The sequence below is a fragment of the Gossypium hirsutum genome, chromosome A04, assembly GCF_007990345.1.
Source record: "Gossypium hirsutum isolate 1008001.06 chromosome A04, Gossypium_hirsutum_v2.1, whole genome shotgun sequence".
In the NCBI taxonomy this organism is placed as follows: Eukaryota; Viridiplantae; Streptophyta; class Magnoliopsida; order Malvales; family Malvaceae; genus Gossypium; species Gossypium hirsutum.
In genome coordinates, this window is record NC_053427.1 from 54,440,482 (window position 1) to 54,461,746 (window position 21,265).

Here is a 21,265-nt window from a genome sequence, read left to right on the forward strand (position 1 = left end):
CTGAAGGGGCAGCGCCGACTGAAAACCCACCCCCTACTGTTGGTCAGGGAGGAGGAGAAAGGGATCGGGAAGCCTTTCTCCAAATAATGAGTGCATGGTACACTGAGTTCGTTCGTACGAACCCAAATGTACGACCTCCCCCACCTCCCCCAATTCCTCAACCTGTACCCCCGATGCCTCAAGGTATGGATATGATAAACTTTCACAGAACCCCCGTTGACAGAATTCGTAAACAAGGGGCTGAAGAATTTAGAGCAAATATTGATGATGATGCAGAGAAAGCAGAGTTCTGGCTTGAAAATTCTATCCGGGTATTTGATGAATTATCTTGTACACCTGAAGAATGTTTGAAATGTGCTACATCTTTGTTGAGAGATTCAGCCTATAATTGGTGGAAGACTTTGATTTCGGTGGTACCAAAAGAGAGGGTAACTTGGGAATTCTTTCAAGAATAGTTTCGGAAGAAATATATTAGTGAAAGGTTTATTGATCAGAAATGTAAAGAGTTTCTTGAGCTGAAGCAAGGTAATATGACAGTCTCAGAATATGAAAGAGAGCTTGTTCGATTGAGTAAGTATGCCAGGGAATATGTTCCTACAGAAGCCAAGATGTGCCGGCGATTTGAAGACGAGCTCAACGAAGACATTAAAGTATTTGTCGGGATCCTTGAACTAAAAGAAATGGTAGTACTGGTTGATCGAGCTTGCAAGGCTGAAGAACTACTTAAATAAAAGAAAAAGGTAGAGGCTGAGACTAGAAATTGGAAGAAAAGACCGATGAGTAGTTCATTTTCACAGCAACCTTGAAAGTCAAGGAATATGAATCCTCGTTCCCAAGCTTCAGCTGGACAATCATATGGAAATTTTAAGAAGCGAAATGTGGGTCCTAAATCTCAGACTACTTCTGCGGCTAGTGTGGGAAATACGAGATTTGTTAAACCCGAGTGCCAGCGGTGTGGTAGAAATCATTTTGGCCCGTGCAAAGCAAATGAATGTTTTCGATGTGGTTCTCCGGATCATTTTATTAGAGACTGCCCAGAGAGAGCTGAGAAAGAAAAATTTCAGAATGTAAAAGCTACTGGTGCAGACTCGAGGGGAAGGTATCTGAGAAAAGCTGGAAGTGAAACAAGCAGTAAGAATGTAGCCAGAGATGCAGCAGTTAGATCTGAAGGAAGAGCTCCGGCTAGAACTTATGCTATTAAAGCGCGTGAAGATGCTTCCTCACCCGATGTGATTACCGGTACATTTTCTCTTTATGATACTAATGTTATTGCTTTGATTGATCCCGGTTCTACTCATTCATATGTATGCATGAAACTGGTGTCTAGTATGAATATACCTATTGAGAACATAGAATTTATGATTAGAGTGTCGAATCCACTAGGCAAATGTGTGATAGTTGATAAAGTATGCAAGAAATGCCCTTTAATGATTCAGGGTCATTACTTTCCAGCCGACTTGATGTTGTTGCCGTTTGATGAATTTGATGTTATTTTGGGTATGGATTGGTTGACATTGCATGATGCTATAGTAAATTGAAAAGAAAAGGTTATAGAATTAAAATGTGAAAGTGGTGAAATCTTGCGGGTTGAACCAGACAAATCAGAGGCAATATTTAGTATGATTTCTTCGATGTCGGCTCAGAGATATTTGAGAAAGGGTTATGAAGCTTATTTGGCGTATGTAATTAATACAAAATAAGTTGAAAAGAAAGTTGAATCAGTGCCGGTTGTGTGTGAATTTGCGGATGTATTTCTAGAAGAATTGCCGGGTTTGCCTCCAGTCAGGGAAGTAGAATTTGGTATAGATTTGATACTGGGAATAGCTCCGATCTCGATTGCTCCATATAGAATGGAACCAAAAGAGTTGAAAGAATTAAAGTCGCAGTTGCAAGAGTTGACTGATAAAGGCTTTGTGAGACCAAGTTTTTCACCTTGGGGTGCTCCCGTGTTATTTGTGAAAAAGAAGGATGGTTCTTTGAGATTATGTGCTGATTATCGGCAGTTAAACAAGGTGACAATCAAAAACAAGTATCCATTGCCGAGAATTGATGATTTATTTGATCAGCTAAAAGGAGCGACATGGTTTTCAAAGATTGACTTGAGATCTGGGTATTATCAGCTGCGAGTGAAAGAGTCAGATGTGCCTAAAACTGCTTTTAGAGCAAGGTACGGTCATTATGAATTTTTAGTTATGCCATTCGGGTTGCCAAATGCTCCTGCTGTGTTTATGGACTTAATGAATCGCATATTTCGGCCATACCTAGACAGATTTGTTGTGGTGTTTATAGATGATATTTTAATTTATTCAAAGGATGAGACAGAGCATGCTGAGCATTTGAGGATAGTTTTGCAAACTTTGAGAGATAAGCAGGTGTATGCTAAGTTTAATAAAAGTGAATTTTGGCTCCGGGAAGTTGGATTTTTGGGTCATATTGTTTCAGGTGATGGTATACGGGTTGATCCTAGTAAAATTTCAGCCATTGTTGATTGGAAACCACCGAAAAATGTAACTGAAGTTAGGAGTTTCTTGGGGCTAGCTGGGTATTATCGGCGGTTTGTAAATGGATTTTCTATAATTGCGGCTCCTATGACTAGACTACTCCGAAAGGATGTTAAATTTGAATGGACGGAAGAATGTCAACAGAGTTTCGAAGAATTGAAAAAGTTATTAACTGAAGCACCAGTGTTGATACAACCCGAATTAGGTAAAGAATTTGTGGTGTATAGTGATGCTTCTCTAAATGGTTTGGGGTGTGTACTCATGCAAGAAGGAAAAGTGGTGGCTTATGCTTCGAGGCAGTTAAAACCTCATAAGAGAAATTATCCTACTCACGATTTGGAATTGGCTGCAGTGGTGTTTGCTTTGAAGGTTTGGCGACATTATTTGTATGGTAAAAAGTGTCGAGTATATACCGATCACAAAAGTCTTAAATACTTGATGTCACAAAAAGACTTGAATTTGAGACAGCGAAGATGGTTAGAGTTATTGAAAGATTACGAGCTTGTTATTGATTATCATCCGGGAAAAGCGAATGTGGTTGCCGATGCTTTAAGCAGAAAGTTGTTGTTTGCTTTGAGAGTTATGAACACTCAGTTGAAAATGTCAGATGACGGTTCGATTCTAGCAGAGTTAAGAATAAGACCGATGTTTTTACAAGAGATTTTTGAAGCTCAGAAAAATGATAAAGATTTGCTAGCCAAGAGAAAACAGTGTGAAGCTGATACGGGATCAGATTTCAGAATCGGTTCTAATGGTTGTTTGATGTTTAAAAATCGGATTTGTGTACCGAAAAATGATGAGTTGATTCAAAAGATTTTGCATGAAGCACATAATGGTTGCTTGGCGGTTCATCCAGGCAGTACGAAGATGTATAATGACTTAAAGAAAATGTACTGGTGGAGTGGAATGAAAAGAGATATTTTCGAGTTTGTATCAAAGTGCTTAGTTTGTCAACAAGTGAAAGCTCAACACCAAGTACCTTCGGGATTACTTCAGCCTATTATGGTTCCTAAATGGAAATGGGATTGGATTACTATGGATTTTATATCAGGGTTGCTGTTAACTCCAGGGAAGAAAAATGCCATCTGGGCAATAGTTGACAGATTGACTAAATTGGCTCATTTTATTCCGGTACGTACAGATTATTCTCTTAATAAGTTGGCTGAATTGCATATCCGAGAGATTGTTAGACTTCATGGGATACCTTTGTCAATCATTTCGGATAGAGACCCGAGGTTTACCTCACGGTTTTGGCAAAAGTTGCAAGAGGCATTAGGTACAAAGTTAAATTTCAGCACTACCTTTCATCCACAAACTGGTGGACAATCAAAGAGAGTAATTCTGATTGTTGAAGACATGATCAGATGTTGCGTATTGGAATTTCAAGATAGTTGGGAAAGGTACTTACCATTGGTAGAATTTGCTTATAATAATAGTTATTAGACGAGTTTGAAGATGGCACCTTATGAAGCATTATATGGTCGTAAATGTCGGACGCCATTGTATTGGACTGAACTTAAGGAAAATCAGATTTATGGAGTTGATTTAATAAAAGAAACCGAAGAAAAGGTGAAAGTGATTTGAGATTGTTTGAAAGCTGCTTCAGATAGACAGAAATCTTATGTGGATTTGAAACGAAAAGAAATGGAGTTTCAAGTTGGTGATAAGGTATTTTTGAAAATGTCTCCATGGAAGAAAGTCCTTAGATTTGGACGAAAGGGCAAGTTAAGTCCGCGTTTTATTAGACCGTATGAAATAATTGAAAAAGTTGGACCGGTAGCATATCGGCTAGCTACCACCTGAATTAGAGAAGATTCATGATGTGTTTCACGTATCTATGTTACGTCGGTATCGTTCGGATCCTTCATATATAATTTCACCGACAGAAGTTGAACTACGACCGGATATGACTTATGAAGAAGAACCTATTAAGATTTTAGCTCGAGAAGTCAAACAACTAAGAAATAAAAGTGTTGCACTTGTGAAAGTGTTGTGGCAAAAGCATGGGGTAGAAGAGACTACATGGGAACCTGAAGAAACTATGAAAAACCAATACCCACACCTGTTTACCGATAAGATTTTTGAGGATGAAAATCCTTAAAAGGGGGGGAGAGTTGTAATATCCTGAATTAGGGCTTAATCGAAATAGTGGTTTCGTGACCACAAATCTGAGATAAAAATAATTATTTTATAATTATTTTGATGAATATGATATGATTGCATGTTTGTGTGAAAATTTCGTGATGAAATTCTATGCCTAAAGTGCTTAAATTGAAAGGAGGGACTAAATCGAATAAGTTGCAAAATTTGCATTCTAGAAGTTTTTAGTATGAAATTGCATTGAAATATTAATTATGAGGTCTTAAATAACAATTTGACCAATTTCTAAGTCTATGGAAAAAAATTGGACATGGATGGAATTTTTGGAAAGTTTAGTAGTAAGGGCATTTTGGTCATTTAGTTATTAAAATGAATTAAAAACAAAATTAAAAGCCAATTTTTGTCCATCTTCTTCATTAGGCTGAAATTTCAAGGGTTCTCCATAGTTAGGGTTTGTTTCAAGCTTCCAAGCTCCATAGTAAGTGATTCCAAGCCCCGATTTTAGTGTTCTTTACGTTTTTGGAATCCCGGTAGCTCGATTAAGCTTATGTTAGCAATAATTCAACCTAGGGTTTATATTTGGAAAAATACCCATAGGTGAAATTTGTTTATTTTGATGTTTTATGACAGAATATGGGGTTTTAAATTATGTTAGACAACTTGTGCTACTCGGTTTTGTGTGAAAACGAGTAAAAGGGCTTAATCGGCAAAAATACCTAATAGTCATAAGTATATGTTAGAGTAAGAATTTGATGTTTCCATAGAAGCGAAAATTGATCAGCATGTTATAAAACATAAGAATAAGGAATAAAGTTTAATTCCCGAGCCTAGGGGCAAAAGTGTAATTATGCAAAAGTTTAGGGGCAAAAGTGTAATTTTTCTAAAGTTCGTATTAAATGCTGCTTTGATGAATGTATGTATTAAATAAGATTAATTTGGCATTATAGATCAAGAGAAACGAGATTCAAGTCACGATCGAGGAAAAGAAAAGATTGTGGACTAAATTGCAAAATCTTTATATTTTGGTACCAAGGTAAGTTCATGTGTAAATAATGTAGCATAATTGTTATTTTTAAGTTATTGATGTTAATTATATGATATGCTGATTTTTATTATGAAATATATGCTTTGTGGTTATTTTCAAATAAAATGCAAATTATGTGTATTAATTGTTAAATATAAAGTACTACCGAGTATTGGTTTTGGTATTTTACGGAAGATGGCAAGGATATGTGTTCGATGAAAATCCCGTTTGAACCTTAGGAATAGATTAGGATACAAGTGAAATGTCACTAGGATGGTTGAGCATCCGAACTCGTTGAGTTGAGTCCGAGTTTGTGAAATGTAACTAGGCATCTGAACTCGTTGAGTTGAGTCCGAGTTCACTTATGGATGCGAACGCCCGAGCTCGTTGAGTTGAGTCCGAGTTTACTTAGGGGCGGGTTACATGATTTCATGATTACATATGAGGCACTTATGTGCAAATTATCCGTGTATTCGAGTTGTATTCCGATGTGTTCAACGGGTGAAATTTCTAGTGAAATGGAAGAACACTTAAGGTGCAAGCGACGTTTTGGTAAGTGTTGTGAAATGGACACTTTGGACAGGTATGTTCTTAACCCTCGGGTTGTAAATAGATACAACAACGATAAGGTGGTAAGATGATGAATGATGTTTAGAAATGTGATATATGTTTTGGTGATACCATGCTAAAGTTGTTTGGTATATTTGTATTGTTATGTTACTTGTTATTTACATATGAACTTACTAAGCATTTATGCTTACTCCCTCCTCTTTATTTACTATACTTTTGAACAAGCCAGCTCGGGAATCGGGACGGGTCGAAGGTTCGATCACACTATCCAAAGGACTTTCATCTGGGTAAATGGCTTGTAAAACTTAAGTATGGCATGTATAGCAATATACTTATTTTGTGTAAATAATTTTATGATATGGCCATGATTGGTTGAGAAAATGTTTGATATTGATAAGTCATGGTGATGGTTAAATTTAGATCATGTTTGATATCATGGAAGTTTAATAGGTTATCTAATTCATAACAACTCATGAAAAGATGAAATTTGCCTTAAAATAGAATATTTCAGCAATGACATGAATTTGAAAATTCACTAAAAATAGTATAAATGGAATTAAATGATGAGAAGGTTATGAAATTGAAGCTTAATGAGTCTATTTTCATATGGATAAAAAAAACAGGCATATAAATTATACGTTATGAGATATTTGAAACCTTGTGAAACAGGGCCAGAGTGATTTCTGGATCCTCTGTTCTGACTTTAAAAATTCATAATAAATTGTAAAAAAATAATTAGAAGTCATTCTTTATATTTACAGATTCATTATTGAGTCTAGTTTTAATAGAAACAAACCTTGTAGTCATTGAAATTCTGTATAGAGAGATATCTGATTCGTAATACACAGATGTCAGAGTAGTCAAACCCTGAAACAAGGGAGACTTTAACTAATAAACTGTACTAATTGGCTCAACCAAAAATTATAGAAAAAACTTAGTAAATATATATGTGAGTCTATATTTATATAAAATTTACGGATCTTGATTTCGAGTTTCGTAACTCGAGATATGATTTTTCTTGTAACTGTGACGCGGGTAGCTAGAAAGCTGTGAATGTAGAAACAAATGATTTGAAGTTCTTAATTTGATAAATTATGTTCGGTAACCCCTCAAGCTCGACTCCGGCGACGGTTTCGGGCGTGGGGGTGTTACACAAGTGCTCTGGCCTTGGATCTTACAGCTGAATCCTTTGTCGCCCCTCTACTATCACTTACATTTCTAGCAACTCTAGGTGGTCTACCTCTATTAGACATGTCACTTCGTCTCACATTCTGAACTTTATCTTTCCCATCCAACTCAGGGCAATCTCGAATGAAGTGATATAGTGAATCACATTTGTAACAAGCTTTATTACTTTTATTCCAGCATTCTCCAAAATGTCGTCTCCCATACTACTGACAGTCGAGTTTGTTGTCTCTCACACTGCCAACACTTGGTATTGATGTATCTTGAGCTTTATAACTTGAGTATTGTCTTCTATGATCTCTGTTCGAATATTCATTTGAAGCATTTGGGTGAGCATACGAATCTATAGATTTTTTTGATGAAGATTTATAGGGCTTACTATTGATCTTTTTCTCGACTCTCTAGCTTCTGAATCTGTTTTTCTCTTTTCTTTGCTAAGATCCTCGGCTTTACAGGCTCTTTCGACCAGAACGACAAATTCTTTCAACTCTAGAATTTCGACAAGTAGTTTTATATCTTCGTTCAACCCGTCGGTGGTTCAACCCGTCGACGAACCGCTTACACATAATCTCTTTGGTAGAAACATATTCCCTGGCATACGTACTCAACCATACAAATTCACTTTCATACTCGGTTACAGTCATTCGGCCTTATTTTAATTCTATAAACTCTTTGTGCTTTTGATCGACAAATCCCAAGTAACCCATTCTTTCAGAACTACAGATACCAACGTGTTCCACCATTGATATGCGGTGTCTCTCAGCAAAGATACAACACATTTAATACATTCATCAGGAGTCCAAGACAATTCATCAAATACTCGAATCGTATTTTTGAGCTAGAACTCAGCTCTCTCAGCATCATCATCAACAGTAGCCCAAAACTCTTCAGCCCCATATTTAAGAATCTTATCTACTAGTGGCTTGTTCAACCGTATCGGATCTATAACTTGAGGAATAATAGGAATTTGTTGAGGAATAGATGGGCGTGGAGGTTGCTGAGCAGCCGGGTTCGTACAAATGTATTGAGTGAACCATTTGTTCATCATTTGGAAGAAGGCTTCCTTAGCCTCTCCTCCCTGACTACCCGTCACGGGTCTATAATCAGATGGTGTTGTCCCTTGCGCGAGAACAGGCGTATTACTCTCAACCTCATCGGCTATAGCTCGATTAGGATCCATTACTATATGAAAATACAATTTAAAATATCAGGAGTCATCACACTATCTCAATATATATATGGCATGTATAGCTAAACTCACATACGTTGCGTTAGTTTTAGAATCGACTAATCGTAGCTCTAATACCAATAAAATGTAACACACCTAACCCGTATCCGTCGCCAGAATAGGGTTATGAGGTATTACCGATCAATACACATCATTTAACATACATAACTCATACATTTATGCATTCATACTCAAATACCATTTAATCAAAAACACATTGTCCCTTATAAGGGCCTACAAGGCCTTAAACATGTTTTAAAAATAGTTCGGGACTAAACCGATCACATATGAAAATTTTGGAAACTTAGAAAAATTTCAACAATACAAGGGTCACACGCTCGTGTGAACAGGCCCTATGTCTCACACGGCTCTAGACACGCCCGTGTCTCAGGACGTATGGAAACAGGGCATATATACTGACTTGTATCACACGGTCGAGGACACGCCGATGTGCCAGGCCGTGTAAAAACTGGAGGGTATACTAACTTGGCTGCACGGCCGACCACATGCCCATGTGTCTAAGCCGTGTAACTCACTGACTTGATTTCTAAGCATCATCAGGGGACACACGACCGCATATCATGACCGTGTGTCGCACAAGGCTGAGACACACGCCCGTGTCTCTGCCCGTGCAGACAAAAATAGGCCATTTGCAAGGCCAATTTGCCACCTCAACTTCAATGTACCTACATAAGATAAAATGTACCATTTCTATACACAAAGGGTAGCCAAATCAATCCCAATTCATGCACAATTCATGCTACACAAATACAACCATTTCACTTATTCAAATATATACCAAAACAACATAATCTTTTACCTTAATTCATACGATATGTATATATATACCAACTTAATATTCACAACCGAAAACCATCCTCAATCAATCAATTCATTCATTGTAATACATACCATTTAACTACCAATTTGACATGTAAATTCATGCCACAATAAGACCTTTCTCAAGCTTTCATCCACCGTAATTCAAATAACCATTTTAACTTCCATAATGTCTTGGTTACAACCATGCCAAAGCAAACCATCTCACAAGGCATTACAAACATCTTACAAAAGTCATTAACAACCATTTCTAATAGCCAAACATATATCAATATTAACATCATTTACAAGCCAAATCTCATGGCTATAATCACAACGAAAATACCACATCTAGCCTATACTTGCCATATACCATAATTGTATAATTCAAAAGTACCAACTTAGATGTTTGATAGTGTGATGATGTTCCCGACGACTCCTGGATCTAAGCTAGCCTTGTTTCATTATAAAACATAGAAAATTAACACGAAGTAAGATTCATAGCTTAGTAAGCTCGTATATGAATAACTTAATTCATCATATAAATGCAAATCAACCAATCACACATAACAAAACCATATACACATTAACTACAAATCTTTCTCATGTCTCAAAACATGATCAAACACAAACTCATCGAACTTTCACTATTTAATACTCGAATAGGTTCTGCACATACTTGTATAGCCTCGTACTAACATCTTTCTCAACCACATCATTCGTTTACCCGTTGAACCACTCAAAATAGAAATCGAATACTCAGGAGTCTCGTACGATAAGTACCTATACCAGCCAAACCAAGGTAACTTATCCAAATAACTATTATCATGGCCCGAAGCCAAATTATCCGATATGCATGGCCCAAAGCCAAATCTGTAAAATACACACCCAAAGTGCTAATATCACAGCCCGAAGCCAACTTATTGTATCACTTACTGACATGTCAATAGTATCCAAAACTATTCTTAAAGTTCAACTGGGCTTTCACACTTTTCGTTTCTATCATCGAATGCATTCATAGAGTCGTTTTCACAATTCCTACATTATCCATAATCTCGTTTTAATGAATTATGCAATATTAAAGCATTTTAACATACATTTATAATATAATCATCAAGTATGAACTTACCTCGTATTCAGAATTGACGAATCGGGTCGACTACTCGATAACCTTAGTTTTCCCCCGATCTAAATCCGAGTTCCTTCTTTCTTGATCTATATGAATTGAAAATTAACTTATTTATTCATCTACTCATTCAATTAATCCAAAAATACACATTTGGATATTTTTACACATTAGCCCCTAAACTTTCGCATTTAATCAATTTAGTCCCTATTTCACAAATACACAAAATTCACACAATTCAACAAAACCCATGCTTGGCCGAATTATAAGTAGGTTCCTAGCAACCCAAAATTTCCATTTATTTCACATTTCAACCACACAACTTGCACATTTCACAATTTAATCTCTATTATGCATTTTTACTAAAAATCACTTAACAAAGCTTGTTAAACTATCAACAACTATTCAAAACCTACCATCAAACATCAAAACTCATACATATTCATTAATGGGAACTTTAAAAATCTTTAAATTTTTTGCAAAATAGTCCCTGGGTTAGCTGGACCTAGCTGCAACGATCTCAGAAACGTAGAAATCATTAAAAATGGGGCAAAAAGCGTACCTTAATTGAGCTTTGAAGCAGCGGAAATTTTCAAACCCTAAATTAGCTTTTCTTCATGCTTCATTCGGCCAAGGATGATAATAATAAGATAAATTTTGTGTTTTGTTTTATTTAATTAACCTTTATTAACCAATTTACAATAATAACCTTAATGAACATTAATTATTTCACTACATGTCAAACCATTAGCATCCATTAACTCTCTAATGGGTAAATTATCACTTAAGGACCTTAACTTTAAGGTTTTATAGCTAATAGACACCTTTAACTATTAGAAAAACACTTTTGCACTTTACGCGATTTAGTCCTTTTTTATCAAATTGATCAATTAAACAATAAAATTTCTTAACGAAATTTTTACACAATCACTCAATCATGCTGTAAACATTAAAAATGTAATAAAATAAATATTTTGACTTTGAATTTGTGGTTCTGAAACCACTATTCTGATTTGACAAAAAACGGGCTGTTACAAATTTGATTACGGTGGGTAACAGTGATTACAATGACCCAAAATCATTTTTTTAAAATTTAACTGAAACAAATATATACGATTCGATTTGATTTGAGTTCCATCTCACACGACTCGATTCGAGAAAATTTCAAATCAAGTTAGGATGATAAAATAGGATTCGTCAACTCAATTAACTCGAAATTTTTTTATTCGATTCAATTCGATCGAACACTCGCCCCTAGTTATGTTGATGTATGTTGTCCCTTGGGTATTCCATTCCCTTATATGTCTCCTTTGGCAATTTAAAGAGAACCGAGACCAGCATCATAACAACATGGTTAATTAATGGATCATTTACATATTAGACTAATGAAGCCTCTCTCGACTTGTCGAATTCTTTTAGTAAGTCCATTTCTCTTCTCCGTGCCTCCATTTTTTGTTCTAGAAGAGAATTTATTGGTGCAACGCCTGCCCTTTCTTAGTGACGCTCCACTTCTCTTCTTCTAATCATAGTAGGGTGATCCCTATGCCTAGCAATTGATGAAGCTGCAACTTCGTGTCTAACTCTACGTTCATCGTTTCTAGATTACCTCGCTTTATCATTAACTCTCAAATAATTTAGGCATTATATTGTATCATTTCTTGTTATTGGTTGTATTTCTTCACTAAGAGCCTAGACTATTCTTGGAGCTCAATGTATTGGTTGCATTTTGACTTTCATGCAAAATTTATAATTCAACTGACTCCCCCCCCCCCCCCACAAAAAAAAAATCTAGCTGAGCCACTGTTTGCATGGTTGGGTTCTCATTTTCTCAATGTTGCAATTGTTGGTTGCCTCTAACAGGGTACTTTTGATAGTGTACCTAAGTGGTTGCTCTTGCTGATGTTGCTAGTAGTAATAATCTCCTTGTCCCCCTAGTTAGCCATACCAGTTGGAGCCAATGAGTTCTTGATATTCCTCTCCTTGCTTATAATATTGCTAATGATTTAACCGTACTAGTATTGACCTCCTTGGTCATATTGATTATCTCCATATTCACACTAATTACCCTGCTCATAGCTGACCTCATTAACTTAAACACTTTTGGGATATTTTGAGATGGTTAAGTCGTAGTTTTTCATTTAATTTCCCATGGCAGATGTTTTCACGAGGATGATGGCTCACGTTGTAAATAGTGCGAAGAGCAACTAAAATGGTAATGGATCACACTTTAAATGGTGCGAAAAGCTATTAAAGATGGTGATTTATATGAGCCAGTAGTGTGTTTAAGCAAAGTGTTGGCTATATAAATTTTCTTGTCCTTTTTCCTTTCTTAAGTGAACGAGAACCAAGAGTGAATCTGACGTGCGACGATACTTTACTCGTAGTGGCATAGGAAATTCATGCATAATAGAATAGGATGTACTCAGGCTTACGGCATAACATTTATAAATGAATATACTAATATCACATTTTTAATGAAATTATTTAAGTCAAAACAAAATATATTGTTCATAAATTTTTAACCCTGCTTAAGATCAGAAACTAAAAAACTAGTCCAGGGAAAGAATCTTTATCTTAAAAGATTAGATTTCCTACAGGTATTCAAAACATGCAGGGAATTCATTCTTATCTGTCATAACTTCATTACTGACTCCAATGGAAAATCAAAATCAATAAAAAGATTAACTTCCAAGAGTTCCACATGTAAATTACGATCAAAATCCATTCTGGAACTAATGTGCAACAACATAACAGGGCAAAACAATCTTCAATCTAAACCAAAAATTGTTTAAAAAAGAAACTCCAAGCATATTGGAGGAGCAGCAACAGTGAGCAACAGATACGAAGCGAAGAATCACAGCCTTCTTCCACGTCTGCCTCCCTTTCTACGGGTACTGTCAGTGGGAATGGGGGTAACATCCTCTAAGGTGAAGAGGGTACATGTAAGCTTACAAGAGTTGAAATTATGGGACCCAATGAATTGTGGAGAAATGAAAGGGTGAAAAAATCTTACCTATGCGTCCAATTTTCATGCCAGAACGAGCAAGGGCTCTAAGTGCTGACTGTGCACCAGGACCTGGTGTCTTGGTCTTATTCCCTCCAGTAGCTCTAAGCTTTATATGAAGGGCAGTAATACCCAACTCCTGCAAGACAACAAACAGTAACTGCCATAAGTTCACCACACATAAACCATGTATTGCAACACAAGTCAGAGAAGGATATAAGACCTTGCAGCGATGAGAAACATCTTGGGCTGCAAGCATGGCTGCATAAGGGGAAGACTCATCCCTATCAGCTTTCACCTTCATGCCACCTACATTTGAAAAATGAAAGGAACAAGCTAGTGAAATATTACTCAGAAAAATAACCTGACTGTCAGACATGAATATCATCAAAACATGTAATATTGACACCAAAAACCCAAGAAAGCAAAAGCACAGAGGTGGTAATAATAAAATCAAAAGCCAAGATAGCAAAAGAAACCAGTTTTCTAAAGAAAACCATAACCCATACCAGTAATGCGAACCATTGTTTCCCTTCCAGACAAATCAGTCACATGCTGGAAATTCAAAATAGCATGTTAAAAGGGATAAACTACCAAACAAAATCAATGTAAACGGAGTATGTTATTGCTTACAATGAATGTGTCATTAAATGAAGCAAAGATGTGAGCCACCCCAAAAACATGCTCGCCCTCTGGAACAGCAGGTCCTAGGTTAGCATTCTCCTCCTTGGGCTCTCTAACCTTCCTTCTCGACTACAAAGCACCACAAATCAAAGAATAAATCAGTTCATCTTATTTGCACGCTGTAAATCTATGAATCTGCTATAGCAACAATGCCTAAAAGGGAAGCACCAATGCTCCATTTGAATCCCAAAAACACCGTCGAAAGAGAATGCAAGGTTGAATGTAATCTAATTAGTAAATGGAACATATGAAAAGCTAGTGTACAGTAAAAAAATGCCATTCTAAAATATAAACCCCATAACGTCAAGAAAGTTTATTATTAAATTGAATTTAGTCTGTAAAACTCACTCTTTTCTATAGTCAAATCGCAAACTGTTTTTTTTCTTCTCAGAAGCCAAACAAGATTTAGCTTATCAACGAGAATATAGATAAATGCAAAGAGATACTCACCATGGCTTAGGCAAAACGAAGTAGTTAGAGACTAGGGTTTTGTGAAAGCTTTCGTTGATGCTTTGGCCTCCGACGACTCTAGCCTTCGAAGAGAGGCTACTAAATCAGCAGCCACCATTTTATAGCTAGGTTTTCGACCCTGGCCTTAAATGACGAAAAGGTCCTTGTCTTTATTCAATATTTGCAAATGGGTTAATGCCTCCTTTTATATTTTTAAGTAAACTAGCTTACTTGTTTACCCAACTTTAGGGTAATTTCATTTTAGCCACTTAAAATAAAAATTTTACAATTTTATCACTTAACTTTTAGAGTACTTTTATTTTAGTAATTCAACTGTAAAATCTATAATAAGTGGCAACTCTGGGGGAGGTTGGCATTGGCCTTGGCCCAGCCTAAAATTATAAAAATAAATATTTATTATTTAGCCCCTTAATATTTGAAAATTTTGGCCCTCCCTTATATTGTTTGCCCCCCTTTCCAACTTTGAACATTAAAAAAAGAAATTTCTTTTTTTAATTTTTTTCATATAATATTTTTAAAATTTTTAACTTTAAATATTTATATAATATATTACAACTTTCTTTTTTTAGATGATAGTTGTTCACTTTTTTAATAAAACATTAAATGTGAATTTAGGTTAAAATTCAATTTGTTAACTAGTGAAAAAGAAGTCTCTTTTCCTATTGCTATTAACAACTATTGTCATCAACGTTTGTCCTTCAAACGTAACATCGAGTTCATCTTCTAAGTTTTTTTTTTTATCTTTTTACAATTTTACTATTGTTTTTATTATGTTTTAAAGTTTATAGTTTAATTTTATTTTATAGTTATTAATTTTTTATCTTTCAAGATATTATAGTTATGAAGTCGAAAACAATTGATTCATTTTTTAAAAAGAAAAGTACAAAGACACACAATCACCTTCAGAAGCGTCACAAATTGAGGTACCACCTTCATCGTTTTGCTCCTTTAAGCTCTGATGCTTATCCTTTTAAAATTCCTAGAGTCGAAGATAAGGCACTTGATTTGTCTAACTTAGAATGTGAACATGGGTTACATAAGCAAATATATGAGTATCCAGTTAATATGCATGATGTAACACCTCTAACCCATATCCATCACCGGTGTAGGGTTAAAGGCATTACCGGACAAATCGACACATTTAGCATTCATTTCTCAATCATCATAACATCATAGGTCATACATCATTACAAAGTCCCTTATATTAGGTCAACGAGACCTCAAACATGCTTTAGAAAAGGGTTGGGACTAAACCGAGCTTATACAAAATTTTTCGAAACTTAAACATTTTTTAAAGTATAAAGGTCACACGCTCGTGTGAACAGGCCGTGTGTATCACATAGCATGAGACACACTCATGTGTCTAAGCCGTGGTAAAACAGGGCATACATACTGACTTGTCGACACAGCCATAAGACAAGCCCGTGTGCCTTGGCCATGGTCGAAATTGACTTGGGTCACACGGCTGACCACATGCCCGTGTGTCTAGCTTGTGTACCCTTCGAAATGGCCACACACGCCCATGTATTAAGGCTGTGTGCCTCACACAGACACCAGACACGCCCGTGTATCTAGGCCGTGCTCAAGACTGACTTGAATAGCTAAATTACAACAGACACATGGTCGAGACACACACCCGTGTGCTCAACCGTGTGGGGTGAAATTAGGCTTAGTTTAAGCCACATTTCCCACCTATCTCAAGCATTCCAAAACCATAACATTTTAGCATTATTTGCATACATTCATAAGCAACCAAATCAACCAATTCATAAATATATTTCATGCCATTCAATTACCATCCAATTCACTACTCAATTTCACAACCAACATACCAACTCAATGTACCAAAATGATCACAACTTGCATAAGTTTCAAATACATAAATTCATCATTTTATTACATACTTCATACCACAAAACTTACCAATTCAACATTCCATATTCAAACCATCAAATAAACATTATATTTATCATATAACTTACCTATCAAACACATCACTTAGGCCAACTTAAAAAGCCATACATACCAACATTTACAAGCCAAATCTCATGGCTAGATATTCACATCACAAAACATACAAAAATACTTCTAGCCTATACATGCCATATACCATATATACAACTCTCAAAATGGTACCAAAACAGATGATTAATAGTGTGAATGAGTCACTAACGATCCCCGAAATCGAGCTAGCTTTAAAATACTGTAAAACATAGAACAATTCACACAGTAAGCTTTACAGCTTAGTAAGTTTGTACCATAAATAATCAATAGTTTATATTATACGAAACATCAACTAATAAACACTTAGTATTTCACAATTCATCCATCAATTCAATTCTATCTCATTTAATATGTTCATACAAATTCACAAGCTTCATACACATAGTATCATCTACCACATAGGTATTGAACATACCTGAACTTTCCCGTATTTATTCATTTCATTCTCACCTCTCGTTCAAATACATAAATTCATTCAGAAGTCTTTCCATGCTTTAAGATTTTGCACACTTAGTGCATCTGTGATTTGCCGAAGTCATAACAATCTCGCACACTTAGTGCCATTTCAATAAACCAGAGCTATCTCAGTATCGCACACTTAGTGCCTCATATAGCCGAAGCTATTCCAACTCGCACACTTAGTACCATTTGTAGCCAAATCTATTTCGAACCGCACATTTAATGCCGGACATAGTTGAATATCATCATGCTCAAACCGTAGTCAATATTTATACAATTTATGCATTATCAAAGCATTAAAACATAACTATAACATCATTTATCACGTACGAACTTACCTCATACTCAGATTTGACGATTCAGATCGTTTACTCGATAATCTTCGATTTCTTTCGATCTATATCCTCTTTTCTTGATCTATATGTATTCAAAATTAACTTTTTTATTCAACAAATCATTCAATTCAATCCATATACACATATTTAGGGTATTTTAAAAATTAGCCCTCACATTATCATATTTTAACATTTTAGTCCCTAATTCATAAAATTACTAATTACTCAAAATTTCCTTATACAATTGCCTAGCCGAATTTTACCCTAGTTCATATAAACCCACACATTTTATTTATTTCACATTTTAATCTCTCAATTTTTCATTTTCACAATTTAATCTGTAATATGCATTTTTACTCAAAATCTCTTTGCAAAACATGTATATCTAGCACTAAGTGTGATATCCCGAATTAGGGCCTAAACGGAATAGTGGTTTCAAAACCAAAATTCTGAAGTAGAAAAATTTATCCCGATTAATTTTTATAATTTATTGAGTGATTAGATGCATGTGTTAGAATATCGATAGAAAATTTCATGAATTGCATGTCTAATTTGCCTATTAGGACTTAATTGCAAAAGTTGATAAATATGAGTTTTAGATGTTAAAGGATTTAATTGAAGAGCATAATTGAAGTAGAGGTCCTTAAATGGTAATTATACCATTAGGTTTTCATGGACAAAAGTGGACATACATAGGTAGAAATGACCTAAGTTTTTAATGAAGGGTATTTTAGTCATTTGGTAATTAAAATATTAAAAAAGGAAAAAGATGGCAAAATATGTCCATCTTCTTCATTAGGACGAAATTTCAAGGGTTCTCTATAGCTAGGGTTTGTTTCAAGCTTCCAAGCTCCATATTAAGTGATTCCAAGCCTCGTTTTTAATGTTCTTTACGTTTTTGGAGTCCCAGTAACTTGATTTAGCTTATTCTAGCAATAATTTAACCTAGGGTTCATATTTGGAAAAATACCCATAGGTGAAATATGTTTATTTTGATGTTTTATGGTAGAATATGAAGCTTTAAATTGTGTTAAACAACTTTTGCTGAACGATTTTACGTGAAAACGAGTAAAATGACATAATCGGTAAAAATACCTAATGTTTATAACTACATGTTAGAGTGAGAAATTGATGCTGCCATAGAAGGGAAAAATGATCAGAATGTCATAAAACATAATAATTTTGGGAAAAAATTAATTTTTGAGCTTTGGGGTAAAAGTGTAAATATGCAAAAGTTTAGGGGCAAAATCGTAATTTTTCCAAAATTAGAGTTAAGGACTATTTTGATAAATGTGAGTATCAAATCATCTAAATGTGTTATTTTAGACCAAGAAAGACGTGGAATTGACCTTGATCGGGGAAATGAAAAGATTGTGGACTAAATTGCAAAATTTCTTTATTTTGTACCGAGGTAAGTTCAGGTGTAAATGTAGTAACATAATTGTCATTTTGAGTAATTTAATATTATTTATATGATATGATGATTAATGTCATGAAATATTATGCTTTGTGGTTATTATTGAGTAATGTGTAAATTATGTGTGCTACTTGTTAAATATGAATTGCTACCGAATATCAGTTTTGATATTCCGTGGAAGACGGAAAAGATGTGTGATGGAGGAAAAAGCCTGTTTGAAACTTGGGAATAGATTAGAATACAAGTGACATGTCACTAAGATATTTGAGTTCCGAGCTCGTTGAGTTGAGTCCGAGTTTGTGAGATGTAACTAGGCATCCGAACTCGTTGAGTTGAGTTCGAGTTCACTTATGGATGCGAATGCCCGAGCTCGTTGAGTTGAGTCCGAGTTCACTTATGGGGCGGGTTACATGGTAGCTTCGCTACATAATTTTTGCAGGCTATTGAGTTTGTCTAGCTGCGGGTATGGCACTTATGAGCATGAAATCCGTGTATTCGAATCATATTCCGATGTGTTCAACGGGTAAATCTTAAGTGGATAAGGTGAGTACCTAAAACAAAGGTGACATGTTGGTAAGTGTGGTGAATGAAAAATTTTTTAGAGGTATGTACTTAACCCTCGGGTTGAGACTTCAATATAACAATAATATGGTAGGATCATGAATAAGAAATATGATATGAATGCTTTGGTGATATTATGCAAATGTGGATTTCGTATTATTGCATGGTTATGTTACTTGCTATTTACATGTGAACTTACTAAACAATTATGCTTACTCCCTCCTCTCTATTCTTTGTAGTTTTTTCAAACCAGCTAGGAGATCGGGAACGGTCGGAGGCACACTCACACTATCAACAAACTATTTCGGTATAATGACTTGTATATTTTGGGAATATGGCAAGTATAGCATTATAATCATTTTGTGTATATAATCTTATGATATGGCTCATGGATGGCATGGAAATGTTTGAGAATGATTAGCTATTGGAGTGGCTAATCAAGATTATATTTGATAACACGTATGCTTTATGTGCTAACTAATCTATGGAAATTCATAAAATGGTGAAATTGGCTATAAAACAGAATCACACAGCAGCAGTGACGTGAGTTTGAAAAATCACTAAAAATAGTTGAGATAGAATTAGATGATGAATAAAATATGGAATTTAAGCTTAATGAATCTATTTTCATGTGGAAGAAACAAAATAGGCAAAAGAATTCTATTTTATGAGATATTTACGTTTTGGTGAAACAGGGTCAGAGCAATTTCTGGATTCCCTATTCTAACTTTAGAAATTCATCATAAATTGTGTAAAAATAATTAGGACTCAAAATTTATATGTATGGATTTCTTATTGAGTATATTTTTAATAGAAACAAACGACATGGTCATTGAATCTCTGTACAGGAAGAAATTTGATTCGTAGTGCACAGGGGTCAGAGTAGCTGAACCCTGAAATAGAGGAGACTTTATAATAAACTGTACTAATTGGCCTTACCAAAAATTCTAGAAAAAAATTAGTAAGTAGATATATGAGCTTAGTTTCAGGGAAAATTTAAAAAATTTGATTTTGAGTTTCGTAACTCGAGATATGATTTTTTTAGCGACTGTGACGCAGATGGATAGTTTACTACGAGAATTGTTTGAACTTGTTTAAATGCTAAAATAAGTTTAGTAATGTCTCATGCTCGACTCCGGTGACGGTCTCGGGTAAGGGGGCGTTACACTAAGCTTTCATATTTCATCATTTAACATCACAAAACTCATGAATTCATCAATGGCATCTCATCAAATTATCAATAATTTCATGAATTTAAGCATGGGCTAGTTAAAACACTTAACAACGATCACAAAAACGTAAAAATATAAAAAACCGAGCTCGAATGCTTACCTAATTGAGCTTAAACATAGTTGAACCCTATTTGAGCTTCAACCTTTCTTTTTATTTTATATTTTTGGCAAGAACGAACAAATAATGAACCAATTTGATGTTTTGTTTTAATAATAATAACATAATATTTTAATTACTAAATTAACCTTTTTCATTTCATTTAAAATCTACCAACTCATGTCTAAATTTGTCCATACATTAATTCATTGGTATAATTGAATCATAAGGACCCCACATATATAAAGACATGGCAATTTGGCACTTTAACAAATAGAAGGCAACTTTTACATTTTAAGCGATTAGGTCCTTTTTGCAAATTAAGCACAGAAACAATAAAATTTCCACACGAAACTTTCACACATATCAATTTACAGTTTATAAACACTAGAAATAATATTAAAATAATTTTTCAAACTCGAATTTGTGGTCCCGAAACCACTGTTCC

At 35.1% G+C, this 21,265-nt stretch overlaps 1 protein-coding gene across 1 annotated transcript; it reads right to left on the bottom strand.

The window, feature by feature from the left end:
• Positions 1 to 13,234: 13,234 nt before the first annotated feature.
• On the bottom strand, positions 13,235 to 14,867 carry LOC107948311 (40S ribosomal protein S14). The gene is made up of 6 exons (XM_016882808.2): positions 14,692 to 14,867; positions 14,191 to 14,310; positions 14,067 to 14,112; positions 13,781 to 13,866; positions 13,567 to 13,696; positions 13,235 to 13,475 (listed from the first exon to the last, which is right to left on the bottom strand). The coding sequence occupies exons 1-6, from the start codon at positions 14,692 to 14,694 to the stop codon at positions 13,408 to 13,410; spliced, it is 453 nt and encodes a 150-aa protein (XP_016738297.1). The 5' UTR covers positions 14,695 to 14,867; the 3' UTR covers positions 13,235 to 13,407.
• Between the last annotated feature and the right edge of the window lie 6,398 nt (positions 14,868 to 21,265).